General features: G+C 38.4%; 1 protein-coding gene and 1 long non-coding RNA gene across 2 annotated transcripts; both read right to left on the bottom strand.

The window, feature by feature from the left end:
- Positions 1 to 19: 19 nt before the first annotated feature.
- Positions 20 to 10,675, bottom strand: LOC119491533 (stonustoxin subunit alpha-like). Its single transcript, XM_037775673.1, has 4 exons — positions 10,635 to 10,675; positions 4,361 to 4,473; positions 146 to 1,828; positions 20 to 114 (listed from the first exon to the last, which is right to left on the bottom strand). Exons 2-4 carry the CDS (start codon positions 4,458 to 4,460, stop codon positions 20 to 22), a joined length of 1,878 nt encoding a protein of 625 aa, XP_037631601.1. The 5' UTR covers positions 4,461 to 4,473; positions 10,635 to 10,675.
- Positions 10,676 to 12,788: 2,113 nt separating this feature from the next.
- On the bottom strand, positions 12,789 to 15,033 carry LOC119491987. Its single transcript, XR_005207694.1, has 3 exons — positions 14,903 to 15,033; positions 13,122 to 13,202; positions 12,789 to 12,838 (listed from the first exon to the last, which is right to left on the bottom strand). It is a non-coding gene; the product is annotated as an uncharacterized LOC119491987 (long non-coding RNA).

Genomic DNA, 15,033 nt, shown 5'->3' with positions numbered 1-15,033 from the left:
GCGTACTCCACAATGTAGCTCAAGATGTGGACATCTTGTCCAAGCTCAGCAGGTTTCTCCCAGCTAACTGATATCTCACTTGAGTTTGGTTCAACTTGAGGTTTTCCAGGAGGGCTGCAAGGTAAGGTTTTAATGGAACCACTACCTTCATTGGCTGGCCCAACACCCGCTGAGGTCACTGCTCTGCATCTGAACATATACTCGGAGTTAGGACTCAGATTGGTCACTGTGACTTCTACAGCTGTTGATGCTGTCTTCTGTTTCCATCCATCCTCTCCAGTGACACAGTACTCAACAGAGTAGGAGGTGATGTTCTCTGCTCCAAATCTGGGTGGAGAAATCTTCAGTGTCACACTGTTGTGGTTTATATCACTTACTGTTACTGTTTCAGGCTTTGAAGGTGGCTCAAAGTTCTCATTGACTGAAAAGCCATCTTTATAAAGGTAGATGCTTGAACCTTTCTGTGTCTCATTTGTTAATCCCACTGTCAAGAACTTAATGTTCTTGTTCTCCTTGTTGGCCTCTGCAAAGTCACTGAAGAGCTTTGCTTTATTCCTCATCACATCTGCTACTTCTTTTGAGGCGTGCCATTGTTCCTTCTCTACATCCTGAGTGCGTGGATCTTGAGGGTCGTCTGGTGTTTGTTTTAAGTAGTTTGATAAAGTTGAGAGGTACGGTTCAGCAATTCCCAGCGAGGTGAAAACAAAGCACATAGCATGCTCTGCACTGAGGCTTTCCTTATACAGGTGATTTTGAGATGGAACGATCTTGGTGTTTTTCATCATGTTGGTGAAAGATTTTAATGTGTCGACTTCTCTCTCTTTACAGTCCATCCACTCATTCAGGTTTTTGCTGTTGAAAGGAGAAGAGCATCTCTTCTTCAAGATCTCAGCGAGCACAGCCTCCTCTTCTCCACCTCCTCGGATTAATGGAAGTTTCTTTGCCAAGGTTCGTTGGAGTTCCAGTCTGAACTCAGAGCACATCTCTTTAAAAGTTTTAATCTTTTTGCCAATCTGTGGGAAACGCTGTGCAGTGGTGGTTTTAAATGCATCATTGCACCTCATTTCCAGCTCACTGAAGTCCTCCAGGACACTCTGGGATTCTTGAACTAATCTTAGACTTATCTGACGTACGAGTTTAGCAGCAGAAGAATCCAGACTTGTCAGTGGCAACAGCCAAACTTTCATCGGTACGGCGTTTTCTCCATTGACTCCCAGCAATTTTGGCAGACTTTGATAGACTTCCACTGCATCCCGAAAGGATGTAGGAGGTTTCTGAAGGGAAAAGTCTCCAAAGAATCTGCAGGAGAATTTCTCAACATTTTCTCTGTCCTTGTCTTCCATTCTCAGCGAACCTTCACCTTCTATCGCAATGCAAGGAATCATCTTGATCATGACTTTCAAATTGCCCTGAATGTCTTGATGATTTTCCTTTTCAGACACCTCACGGTCAAAGACAAAGAAGGCTTGTGCCCCATAAAGGATACCAGTGACTACATGTGTTGCTAATCCTTTCTCAAAGACATACTGATGCTTCACATTGCCTCTTCCAAGATGATTCATCGACAGTTCCTGGAACTTTGTGGTAGTTTTGTAATTCAGTGTTACCCTGGCCTGACTTTTGGATGTCGTACTATTTTTCAGGTATTTTGCCGATCCTTCAACCTCAACCAGTCCACCAAAGAAACTTGCCTTCAGCGATGCATCAACATTTAGTGCTGAAGATTTATCTGAAATTGATTCCGATGCAACTATCTCAAAGTCATTATAGTTCTGTGGTCTGTCGCTAATATTTTTCATCAGATCATCATGGTCCCACAGTGTCATTCCTGAAAAATAAGTGAAAATCAAGTTCAGCTTCCAGAACCAGTCAGACAGGAGAATGTGCTGTTACGTCAGAAAAGACAGATTAGATACTCATACAAACTAAATTCAAGTCATCCTCCTCACCATACTTGAAAATTGTGGAATTGTTTCTTCAGTTATATAATACCTCCAAGAGGTTGTATGATAATAAAGAGATCCCTTATTCCTTACCAGACAAAAGAGGTGGATACGTTTTATGATGTTGACTATTATCATAACTGTTATAGGGCATCATTGTTGTTGTTGAACCGCAGTGCGTCCGGGACGTGCCGAACACACTTTGGGATATGGGTTATTTCTTCAGAAAAACGACTTTCTCCAGAATATCCAGGCCATTGTGTCAGGAAACAGTTGTTGCTGTTGAGTTTTCAAATGTAATATTTGAATTACTTCAGCCTTGATCTCATGTTAAAGGGACTATTTGTAACTTTCAGAAATGCTTATTAACAGTGACCTGTGGCCGTGAAGTCAACGAAAGTCAGCTTCAGGCTCGCGCTTGTGATCGCTCTACATAGACATGAACGAGCATCGCTCAAAACAGTGAGGCGACACACGTCAGCTAAAACCACAATATCACTCTATATTTCAGCTGCTTGGCAGTAATGTTAGCTGACCAAACGAAGGTCTCTCCATGAATCAATGCTGGCTTTTCCTGCTCAGCCTCCGGTGTCTCCCTCCGGAGAGGGATTGAGCAGGAAAAGCGGGTCGGTGACGGAGCTCCACAGCGAGACACGTTATCGCCGCCGATCGGGTGCCGGTGTATCCCGACTGCGCCTGCAGGGAGACACCGGCACCCGGTCAGAGACGATAACGTTATTCGCTACTGAGCTCCGTCACTTCACAAGACACGGGAAACCTCTGTTGGTCTGGAGGAGCTGCAGCATTTATTTCTGCACAAACGTCCACTGTACATTCACTAGATATTCTCAGAGCTAAACTAACTCGTCTGCAGTGTGGAGTGAGTGTGAGTGAAGGCAAGCAGGCAGAGGAGGAGAGGCTCCGGCCACACGCGAGCGCGCATATGTCCCGACCCGGTACATTTATATGCTTAAAAAGTTGCAAACAGTCCCTTTAACTGTCTACCTGTCCCTCCTCTGTTTATTTCAATAAACCAGAAAAGTAAAATACTTTCTTTTCTCGGTTCTCGAGAGGTTTGGATTTGGTGACAAATTCATCTCATGGGTGAAGCTATTATATGTCTCTCCTCTTGCTTTGATCCAGAACTATTCCTTCAAATCAACATACTTCCCCTTACAACGACGGACGAGAAGTCTCATTATATGCATATGATTTATTGTTATACATAACAAACCGATTTAAATCAATACCAAATATTAGGTCTGTTCTGAGAGTAGGGTAGGGTCTATTAAGGGAATTTGTCAAATGGCGAACTATATCCTATAAATACCAAAAGCTCAGTGTATGTCATATTCACATCTCCCAGCGGCGTTGTACCCAGCTCGGACTCATTTAAATAGAATTTTAAGACACTACCCGAGTGCACTATTGCTGATAGGTGGCCCTGTCTCCCCATTTCATTAGAAAAATCAACGCTGTTAAAATTAATATACTTAAAAGATATATATGTATATTTCAGTGCATCCTGATCCTTTTTTTAAAGTTTTTTTTTTACAAATCTAGATAAAGTAATAACCCACTTTATTTGGAACAAAAAAACAAACAGAATAGAATAAATACCTAAACCTAGTGGCAGTATGGGACTATCTTACTTTCAGTTTTTGGAAATGTAAAAGTGTTGAAAGCTCTTTACATTGACTGAATATTCCCCTCCTTTGAACAGTTGTGCATTAAATTTAATCTCCACAAACTCAATTCTTCAGATTTCTCCAAATCCGCAATTTTATTAAATGGAAGACATTTTCCTTTCCTAGATTGCCCTACAATACATCCATGGAATCTTTATTCACCTTCAATCCCTCAGCTAAACCAGCAAAATATCCTTTGTATACGATTATTTCTCTATTTTTGCACAACACTTCCCTAGTTATTCTGAAATCCTCTTGGTAGAATGATCTGGGATTGGATATAACGGAGGAACAGTGGGAAGTTGCCTTGAAGAATGTACATACAGCATCAATATGTATTAGGTATGGGCTAGTTCAAAGTACTGCATCATCTTCATTACTCCAAAGTAAAACATGCCAAAATAAATCCTCATGTATATGTGACCATTGTAGGCAGCTCCCTGCTAACTATTAGAAATCTATTTTCCAAACTCTCTTAGAAGTTTTTGTGTAGCTGATTGAACCTGATCCTTTGATTGCAATAGTTGGTGGCCCAGGAGAGCATAGTCCTCTTAGAGCAGATAATTATGAGATTGTGACCTTTGTATTATTGTTAGCGTGCAGGCTAGTTCTCAAAATCACAACCTCCCAGTTACATTTTATGGTTGAGATGAAACATTGTTGAATACAACTTTAAATACTGAAAGTTTGGTTGTGATGCATTAAGTATCTTTACATGTAAATCCTTACCAGGGATGAGTGAGTCTTTGCGGCAGTCGTACAACATTCCGAGTCTGAAAGGCCGGCCGAGCGCCGGCATCTCCATCGTCCCTCTGGCTTCAGAGTCCATCACTCAGTCTGAACTGGACAAAATGGAAAACAGCTTGTTACTTCACTTCTCTGCCTCTTCTGCTGTTAAATCTGTTGTTTGTCTGTGTGATTTAAACATATTAGGTAATATCATGTCCAACTCAAAGACAAACGAAATGACCACAAGGAGGCACAAAGTTACTAAAAGAGAGATGCTAAATGACCACAAACCAGCACAAAGTAACTTAAAAGAGATGGAAATGACCATGACAAGGCACAAAACAACTACAAAGAGGCGCTACATGACTTAAAAGAGATGCAAAATGACCACAAAGAAATGCAAAACGACCACAAAGAGACGCAAATCAACAAAAATGAGATGCAAAACAACCATGAGACACAAAGCATAAAGTGACTGCAAAGAGACACAAAACGACCACACTGAAGCGCAAAACGAGCACAGAGACGTGAAACGACCATAAGAAAAGCAAATGATGACAAAGAGGAGCAATACCATCACAAGGAGGTGCAAAGCGACTACAAAGAGATGCAGATGACCAGAAATGGATGCAAAATGCCTACAGAGGCACAAAACAACAGCCTGCTACACCTACTATTAGGTTCAGCAGGCTGTTATCAACTATCCACAGGTTGATCACCAATACGAATGCAAAAAGACGACGCCTACCACCTCTAATGGCTATCATTATGACAGGAGCAAAGGAGGAAATCAGTTGTAGTACTATAAAGAGCGACAGAGTCCGCGTAGGGAGGAGGTCGGGGTGGGTGGATGGATGGTGGAAAAATCAACACTGGACTTCCAACAAGGAGACCGAGTCAACACATTGACTTATTTTAACTTACGTACGTAACTTAAGTTACGTAACAAACATACTTATTTTGACCCAAACCATGATCTTTTCCTAAACCTAACCAAGTGGTTTTGTTGTTGTTTTGTTTCCATTCGCAACGTTAACCAAGTGTTTAAAACTGCGACCGTTGCACTTTCAACACAGTTTGGCCCATCTGAAGCATTAGAATGGCCGTGATAACAACTGATAACGGCCATTTAATGGGCTGATAACAAATCACAGTGGACAACGAAAACCAGAGCAGTGTTGGAAACTAATTTTTTTTTATTATTAAAAAAATGTTTTTTTTGTCCACCTGCCGCTGTGGCTGGTGAATTCCAAAATCTACCAGCCACTCAATAAACTACCATTGTTTTTTTTGGCTGGTCAGTGAAGCAAATCTAGCAGCCACTTGCATATTTTACCAGCATTTGACTGGTGCTAATTTCCAACCCTGAACCAGAGTCAAATTTATTGTATGTGTACACATATTTGGGCAATAAACTAATTCTGATTCCGATTTTGCATTCCATTGCATTAAGTTTTTGCATTTCCTTTGTAATACTTATCGTATCAGCACAGCGTCAATAAGGAAAAAGGTAACGCATCTAAACTGCTCCATGCCACAATTTTTTTTATAAATGACTACGTTTCAACCCTACTTGGATCTTCATCAGGTCAGAATCATTAACAGTAGTCATTAATAACATTTGGTGGCATGGAGTAGTGGGCAGGCGTTACCCTTTTCCTTATTAGAGCCACAATATATCATCCCATGGCTATAATCATAATCCCAGTTACAGCCTATCTATCTATCTATCTATCTATAGCACCCGTCCCATGTATCAATACAATATTAGGTGAGTCTTGTAAAGGTAGTAGTATGGGCGGGGCCTGGGTTCTGTTTCAAATTAAGTGGCGCTATTACTTGTACTTGTAAACTATTTTGAATTTCACAACTTCTGTTCTCTTATTCTGGAACTACAAAATGAATGGCAGTGCCTCCAATAAGATTAAAGAAATACAATAAAAGTATGTATCCAACTAAGTTTTTAGTCTGGTATATTAATTCAATTGACCTTTTGTAAATAGTTCAACAAAACCTGAAATATGTAAGATGAACTACACCATGAGTATGCTTTAAATACAAAATTCCCAAGCTTTGGGTATTTATTAACAAAGGTGCAAATAAAATAATAAAGTAGCAATGAATTTAGTTCACTTATGAAAATAAAAAAACACCCAATATTAATAAGCAAAATTAAATATTAGGTCACCTGGTTACTTCAAGTATCTTTTGAATCTCTCTGTAAGACTTTTTATTAGGCTCTAATATCACAAGTGTTTATCAGCATTAACATATAGACATCACCAATTCACTGCAGTGAATTGATTGATGGTCTGGGTATCAACGGATAATCCGTAATTCCTTTGGAATTCAAAAACGAAAAACGACCGTTTTCTCGTTTCTCGTTTTTTAAATCAAAAAACGAAAAACAAATCAAACCCGAGCCATTTTTGGTTTTTGCTAATTCCCTTTATCATTATTAATTTTTAATTGAAGAACGGGAGTCACGCGTTTTTTTCATTTTAAATGTTTTTTGTTTCCAAACAAAAAACGAAAAAAACAAATTAAAAGAAACGATCCAATTTTTAGTTTTTGCAAGTTTCTTTCTGTCATTTTCTCTTTTGAATCCAAGAGCGAAGAACGGCAGTCACGTTACCCGGAAGTGAAAGCAAACATGTCAAAATAAAAACCAAGAAGGTAGTTTGGTCATTCTATAAAAGTGTAACATTCTTTAAGCACAGGATCGGGGTAACAGTAGAAGATAAATAGGCTAAATAAATACACAAATAAATACATACTGTACATAGCTACATAAATATATATTTTTTTGTTTTGTTCTTTTCATTAACACATGTGTGATAAATTACAGGGAGAGTCTCTACAGATGTTATTCAGAACTCTCACATAATTGACACTTTTCTCTCTCACACTCTTACTATGGGCTGTTTCATTATGTCGGCAGGTGAGAAGCACTATGTGGCTACTCCTTTCAACACACCTGACACTTCCACCTAATCCCTTGCACTCCTCTACTGTGCATGTCTCCTCCTCCTATCTCCTGTGCTTGATCATACGCTGTGCATGTGCCATCAGTGTGCCTGCACTGAGTAGGCCCCCAAATACAGCACTGAGGGAGAAATACAGATAAGGAGAAGACGGCTGGGCTTCACCTGCTATGATTGATGCCTAATGGACATTTATTTTCATGTGTGCGTCCATGGAAAATATACAGAAACTGCAACTACCTTGCATTTAACACTTTAATTTCTCATTAGGCTCAATTCCCACACCATTATTTTGTATGCTTTGATATGCATCAAGATAAACAGCCTTAACTCTACACTTGGACTCTGCATCTTTCTGTTTCTACACTCTCACCTGAGCACAAAATAGTGTCCTGATCCGGCACCCTGAAGCGATTGCTGCCACACTTATTGATCCAAAAAAATACACATTCTCTCACACAGTAGGCTACCAAATAACTTCACATTATACAACATTATCAAGCCAATGTTCAGTTTCATAGCTGTTGTTCATTGTTGACTACATTACATGGCCGACACAACCTATGGAATTTATCAGTCCTGTGACATTACATAGTAAACAAATCAATCTGCCAACGTGGTATTGATCAGATCATATTCAGGGGCCGTCAGCTTTTCAATTTAGTTTGGAGGGAGATTCGGTATCAGTGAAGTCAGTGCATTTTATGAGTAGGCCTTCTGTGACGTTACCCACCACAGGGGTCAGAGGTCATCCCTCCTCAATCCCCTAGGATTTTCTTTTTTTTCCCCAAAAAGTTCAGCAGTCAAATTCTCAATTTTGATGCATTTATCGATGAAGAGTCAAGTCAATAATCACGGTCAATGATAGATAAGTATGGTTGATCAGCATGTTTGCCAACCTTCAGACATCATAGTCTAAAATGATGATTAATCAGCCTGAGTTCACTTAAAAAACTGAAATCACTAACTAACTGTATTCTTTTTGGTGGTTTATGATACTTTTCAATCATTTCTAGCCTATTTGGTAGTATATGTAATTTAGTTCATTTGTTCGACATCATGATAATGTTCATTTTTCAACCAGTGGTTATGACATTAATGCCAGCTAGACAGAATAAAGCTCTGTCTGTCATGACAATAGAACTGTACTGAGGGCCTTTCCTTTACTATGGTGACTCTTTACAGCCATCTGAAGACAGCAGGTTCTGTTAAATCTACAGTATCTGGAGTGATGAGGTCCCTGCTGGTGAGGTGAATGATACACAGCCATTGGCCCCTGGACTTCATGGGTGTTTTAAGTACCCCAAAGTGATAAAGGAACAATGTAGTTTGCCTGTGTGTTGGTAAGCTAATATGGTCATTTTGAAATAAAATCATGATGATGTGCACAAAAACTGTGTCGAATAACTAATCATAACGACATGTTTGATGTGCACATAAGCACGGAGGGTTCTTTGGTTATTTTACAACAGTCTGACGCTGGTTGAACAAAATGTAGTTGCAGCTTAGCAGTGACATCATCACTCCAGATACTGTAGATATAACAGATACCTGCTGTCTTCAGATGGCTGTAAAGAGAGTCACCAGAGTAAAGGAAAGGCCTTCAGTACAGTGCTATTGTCATGACAGACAGAGCTTTATTCTGTGTAGCTGGCATTAATGCAATAACCACTGGTTGAAAAATCAGCATTATCATGATATAGAACAAAGTTATTGTTGTTGTAAGAGAAGCAAATGATGACAAAGAGGAGCAATACCATCACAAGGAGGTGCAAAGTGACTACAAAGAGATGCAGATGACCAGAAATGGGTGCAAAATGCCTACAGAGGCACAAAACAACCACAAAGAGACGCTATATGACCACAAAGAAATGCAACACAACCACAAAGAAATGCAACATGACCACAAAGAGACTCAAAATTATCAAAACAATCAAAACAACCACAGAATCAAACAATCAAAATGATTACAAAAATACATAAAATGCCCACAAAGAGGCACAAAGCAACTTCAAAGATATGCAAATGATCGTGAAGACGTGCAAAACAACTACAAAGAGGTAAAACACGACTAAAAATAGACTCAAAATGACCACTAAGTGACACAAAATGACTACTAAGAGACCTAAAACAACACAGAGACTCAAAACAACCACAGAAAGACTCAAAATGACCACAGACACTCAAAACAACCACAAAGAGACTCAAAACGACGACTAAGAGACTCAAAATGATTACAAAAATACATAAAATGCCCACAAAGAGACACAGACTACAAAGAGACATAAAACAACCATAAAGACTCAAAATGACCACAAAGAGGCACAAAGCAACTTCAAAGATATGCAAATGATCGTGAAGATGAGCAAAACAACTAAAAAGAGGTTAAAAACGACTATAAAGACACACAAACAACCACTAAGAGATCCAAAACAACGAAGAGACTCAAAATGACAAAATTAAGCAATTTGACAGACAACATGCAATTTAATTTCAGTTGGACTTTTAAGACTTCATGTCCTCAGTGGTAATACGTAAAAAGACACTGTGATAGACCGCAATACATACCGACAGAATACTTGCTGCGTCTTGCTAAGCTCATTTCTTTGAGCGCACGGTTATAACTGAAGACAACTTAGATAAGTGTGTTAACATTTCTTTCTTCAGAGGATGATGTTAATTGAGGCTTTCTAAGAAAATTTACTCAAAATATTAAAAGTGAAGGGGACAAAATTAGGATTTTGAGAAGTGAGAGGGACGTCCCCCACATCCCCAGTGGAGATTAAGCCCTTGTGATCAAACAGTAATAAGACCGGTTAACTTAAAGTCCAGTTATGTTTCATATTGCAGTTTAGTGGACTATAAACGTGAGTGAATGATTCGGCAATGGACAAAGAGCCTGAAAGTAGTATTCCTACTTTAATCTTTTGAATGATGAATCGATTCTGACATCTGTGAGCTTTTCAAAGATACATTTTTCTTACTAAAAAGAATACTTTTAATAATATCTATTCTGGGTTTTCTCTTATGAAGTTTTGTTGGGAAGCCACAATAAACAATTGATGACTTTTCTTACATTAGGAATCAACCATTTGAGTTTGTCAAAACCTGATTTTAACCAAACAAAAAAAAACTGTGAGCTTTGACACAAAAACAAGAAACACAAACAAATCATTCTAAAACTGAAATTAAATCATGCAATTATATTTATACAACTAATATCTTCACTATCACATAAACACTGAAGCATAAAAAGTAGTTCTAACCGATCAGTGTATTCAGCAACTTACCGCTCAGTTCATCTCTGATCGGGATGGGAGGTCGAGTTCTGCTTCAGTTCACAATGTAGCTCCTTTTATACAGTACACACACACAGAGAGAGACACACACACACACACACATTTACAACTAGCGAGACCATTTCCAAGAAACCTCACCTTGAAAGTAAAAGTAAATCTGTTGTTTGCACGCACATGATAACATAATTGAGATCACATTTAACCCCAACACGACTGCTCTACATCAATAAAATCCTACTTCTTCATCTTTGTTACAAAAAGAAACCTGCAATTTTCCTCTTTTCATCATCATCATCATCATCATCATCATCATCATCATCATCATCATCATCATCATCAGCAGCATCAGCATCATCGGTCATGAAGACTTCTAAAACAGGTTTTGACACCAGTAGTCTTTCCAGCTCCTGTCCAAGATGCTGGACTAACTTCTTTTGAACAGGCCCTGGTGCAGCTGGTGGACCACTGACTCCACACCAACCAGACCTAGACCTCAGCGTCTTGCCTATTTTGTCACTGTTACGGCTGAGAGGATTCGGCTGAATCAAACTTTAAAATCCAAACCAATACATACAAGCTCATTTTGAGCTATGTGAACCATGCTCACTTTTGCCTTGTGTATTGAGAGTCTGATGTTTATCATAATCACAAATGTATCAAGGTTCATTTATTGTCATTTTACAACACAGGGTTGTACAATGAAATGGTAAACAACTTTAGCTCTTTCAACAGACACAGAACAGAAAGGTTGATTATTTGCATGTATAAATTGTCTTGTTGCAGCAGTAAAGTAAATAATAATAATAATAATTAACAGGAAAGAAACAAACAGGTTGTCACTTTTTATAAAAGATGAAAAAGACTCTTTGGTTTTAAATTTGCCATTAGATTTAGATTTGCAGGGGTTTATCAGCCCAAAAGGTTAGAGAAGTTTCACACATTTTACCAGTTTATTTGTGTGGGTCTTTAGTACTGCTATTAGTAGTTTTATGTTAAATTGACATTTTTAAAAGTTGTTTGAGGGTACTTGTGTTTGAGGCAAAAATAAAATTCTATGGAGCCCCAGACAGAGTCACGGTGAGAATTTTGTTTTTGTAATAAATACTTTTGCATTATCTTGCAATACATTTTCATAACCACCTATCTCCATAAAGGAACCTGCTCATCATTCCATATTTATTCCAACAGTGTCTAGTGTATATGTTTATGTACATTCTAGTGTATATAGGTGTGTATATACAGTTTCGAGCTGTTCTCATACAGTGTTCGTAGCTATACCGGTGAAAAGTAAGGCACTATAACTTTTATATAACCCAGATAATTAATTTAGATGTAATCCATGTAATCGTTAGCAAGGACAGTTGACATGGAAGAAAGAGCGACAAAGTCCACGTAAGGAGGAGTTAGGGTGGATAGGTGGGTCCAAAAACACCGAACTTTCACCCGGGAAACCGCTGATTTGACAACAAAGTAGTGTTGTTGCCTAAACAGGTCTGTACTGCAGGGCGTTGTGCAGGTGCAGTAATCACTCTTCGTAGGATATCATACCAACCGTTGTATGACGATATGGTATATATATATACAGTATAGTATACACACATAGTAGTTAAATGTTTGTTTTGTCTTTGTCCAGCTTTATTGTCCTTGTTTGTAGCTGTATGTCTCTTTCAGCCCGTTCTCATTCCCAGGACGTCAGATACCGAGGCCTTTGTAGCTTTATGTAGCATTATTGCATAGAGCAGATTAATAATCAATCATTAATTAATATCAGAATATGTATCTATAATTAATAACCCAAAATTATTAATCATAAACCCATAAATTGTCTTAAAAGGTGAAGGAGAGTGGTGATGATCAGCTTCAAATATCACACACAGTTACTTTTAATATCATACTTTACCCAGGCGCCACCCAGTTTTATAAAAACAGGGGAAAATTGCCAATTTGATATCAACCAATTGAGTCTCATAATCTCAGTGTTGCTACGGAGTTCTTGGGCATAGTGAACAGTGATATGAATTGTTTATATACACACATAAAATCAAATAACCAAGTTCTTTATAAAATGAGGTGTTTATTTGACTAACTACATGACTTAACTACTAACAGAATATAATTGAATAAATGATAAAACAAAAAGGAAAGAGGAATGTATGAGTAGCCAGAGGCAATCAGAAGACTCAAATGATGAAATTCTGCAGGAGTAAAGAAAAGACTTAAGTTGTGTCTGAAATTCCATACTTACATGATATTTAGTACGCTAAAACAGTCCGAAACCTTAGTATGAAACCAATAGTACGTGAATTTCTATACTATTTCCAGTGAAATATTACAGTAAGCAAATGCTTGACACCACGGCAGCATAAATATCCCACAATGCAATGCAGTATTGATCTTTATACTATAATAGTATAACTATACTTTTTTTCTATATATATATTATAAGAAAACAGTTGCTGAAAATGAATTACAACAAACCTGTTGGCTGTTCTCAGTCCAGTCGCCCGGCTCAGGATCCAGCTGATGCTGCTTGGGGTGTACACCTTGGTCTCCAAATTCCTAAAATAAAACAAGTACAAAGTTCCACTTATTCTATTTTGAAGTCCAATGTTTAGTCACATTTAGTATCTTACCTTTGGCAGTCAAAAAATAATGTCTGAGTGTTTTTCATATTTGTTAAAAGTCTTGGACATGGACAGAAAGAATGTTGTTTGTTCCAGATGGATCAAAGTGATATTTGCAGGTGCGTTTTCATGCTGCATAATGTGCTGCAGCTGAGCAGCTAATTGGATAAGATATGATAAGATGCTTTATTAACATTGCATGTTAACCCTAAGAGACCCGCGGGTGAGTCGGCCGGTGGCGACCCCGACCGACTTCACTGTCTTTCAGAGGCTCCAGCAGGTACAGTTTTAGGGCTAGAGTGAAGCTAGGGAGAAGGCTAAATAACGCTCCAAATTTGGGCTACATTTTAGTGAGGAAAAACTGTCATGTCCATTTTCAAAGGAGTCCCTTGACCTCTGACCTCCTGATATGTGAATGAAAATGGGTTCTATTGGTACCCATGAGTCTCCCCTTTACAGACATGCCCACTCTATGATAATCACATGCAGTATGTGTTATTGTCTCCTATTCTAAAATGGTTTATCTGAATATTTCTGCATACTGGGATCCCTAAAAAGTCTTAAATTCCATAAATTTGGTATCACTGTAAAGCTGAGCCTCTTGTGGATCCAGTGAGCCCAACTGTATTCATGTGTGATGATGTTAGTCCCAATAGGAGACATTTGATTGACCTCACAGTATAAAATGACCTGTGGTGACCTCTAGGATAATCACATCCTCATGAAACTTTACAGCCACAAACTAGAGACCTAGAGCATTCAGAGGATGAATGGATCAAACTAGAGACCTGTGCACTTTTCCGTGGTGATTGTTTGTTTGGTGGCTTGTTCAACAAGGTGCAGGACGAGGCGTGTGTTCATGTTAGTAATTTAGATAAGGATAAGGATTTTATTTTGTAGCAGGCTGCTTTCTGACTGGTTGTCAGTGTGACCGTATGAAAATAATGAAATAATGCTGACGTTACTACTTAATGTAAATGTTTTTTTTTTCATATTAATTAGTTTGACAGACAACATGCACTTTAATTTCAGTTGGACTTTTAAGACATCATGTCCTCAGTGGTTATATGTAAAAAGACACTATGATAGACCGCAATACATACCGACAGAATACTTGCTGCTGCTTGTTAAGCTCATTTCTTTGAGCGCATGGTTGTAACTGAAGGCAACTTAATTTAAAAATTAACTCAAAATATTAAAAGTGAGCCGACAAAATTTTTATTTTGATTTAGTGGACTATAAACATACAGTAAATGAATGATGCAGCAATGGACAAAGAGCCTGAAAGTAGTATTTCAATCTTTTGAATGATGAATCGAATCTGACATCTGTGAGCTTTACAAAGATGCATTTTTCTTACTAAAAAGAAGAATACTCTTAATAACATCTATTCTGGGTTTTTTTTTCTTTCGAAAGTTTTGTTGGATATCAATCATCATCAATTAGGAATCAACCATGTGGGACCGCATGTACGAAACTGTGTTTGCAAAACTGGGAGACAATTACAAGAACAGTAAACACAAGCAAATCATTCTAAAACTAAAATTAAATCATGCAATTATGTTTACGCAACTAATATCTTCACTAGCACATAAACACTGAAGCATAAAGAGTGTAACAGATTCAGCAACTTACCGCTCAGTTGGATGGGAGGTCGAGTTCTGATTCAGTTCACTCTGTAGCTCCTTTTATACAGTGTACACACACACACACACACACACACATCTTTCTCTCTCCCTCCCTCTCTCTCTCTCGCTCTCTCTCTC

Source organism: Sebastes umbrosus, chromosome 7, assembly GCF_015220745.1.
Source record: "Sebastes umbrosus isolate fSebUmb1 chromosome 7, fSebUmb1.pri, whole genome shotgun sequence".
NCBI lineage: Eukaryota > Metazoa > Chordata > Actinopteri > Perciformes > Sebastidae > Sebastes > Sebastes umbrosus.
The sequence above is the reverse complement of the archived record's forward strand: the minus strand, read 5'-3'. Positions and strand labels throughout refer to the sequence as shown.

Bases quoted from the DNA above. Each gene is read 5' to 3' on its own strand.
- LOC119491533 (XM_037775673.1), bottom strand. From the start codon at position 4,460: ATGGACTCTGAAGCCAGAGGGACGATGGAGATGCCGGCGCTCGGCCGG. The intron at 1,829-4,360 runs GTAAGGATTTAC...CTTATTTTTCAG, and splicing joins CAAAGACTCACTCATCCCTG to GAATGACACTGTGGGACCAT. The intron at 115-145 runs GTAGTGGTTCCA...CTTACCTTGCAG, and splicing joins TGTTGGGCCAGCCAATGAAG to CCCTCCTGGAAAACCTCAAG.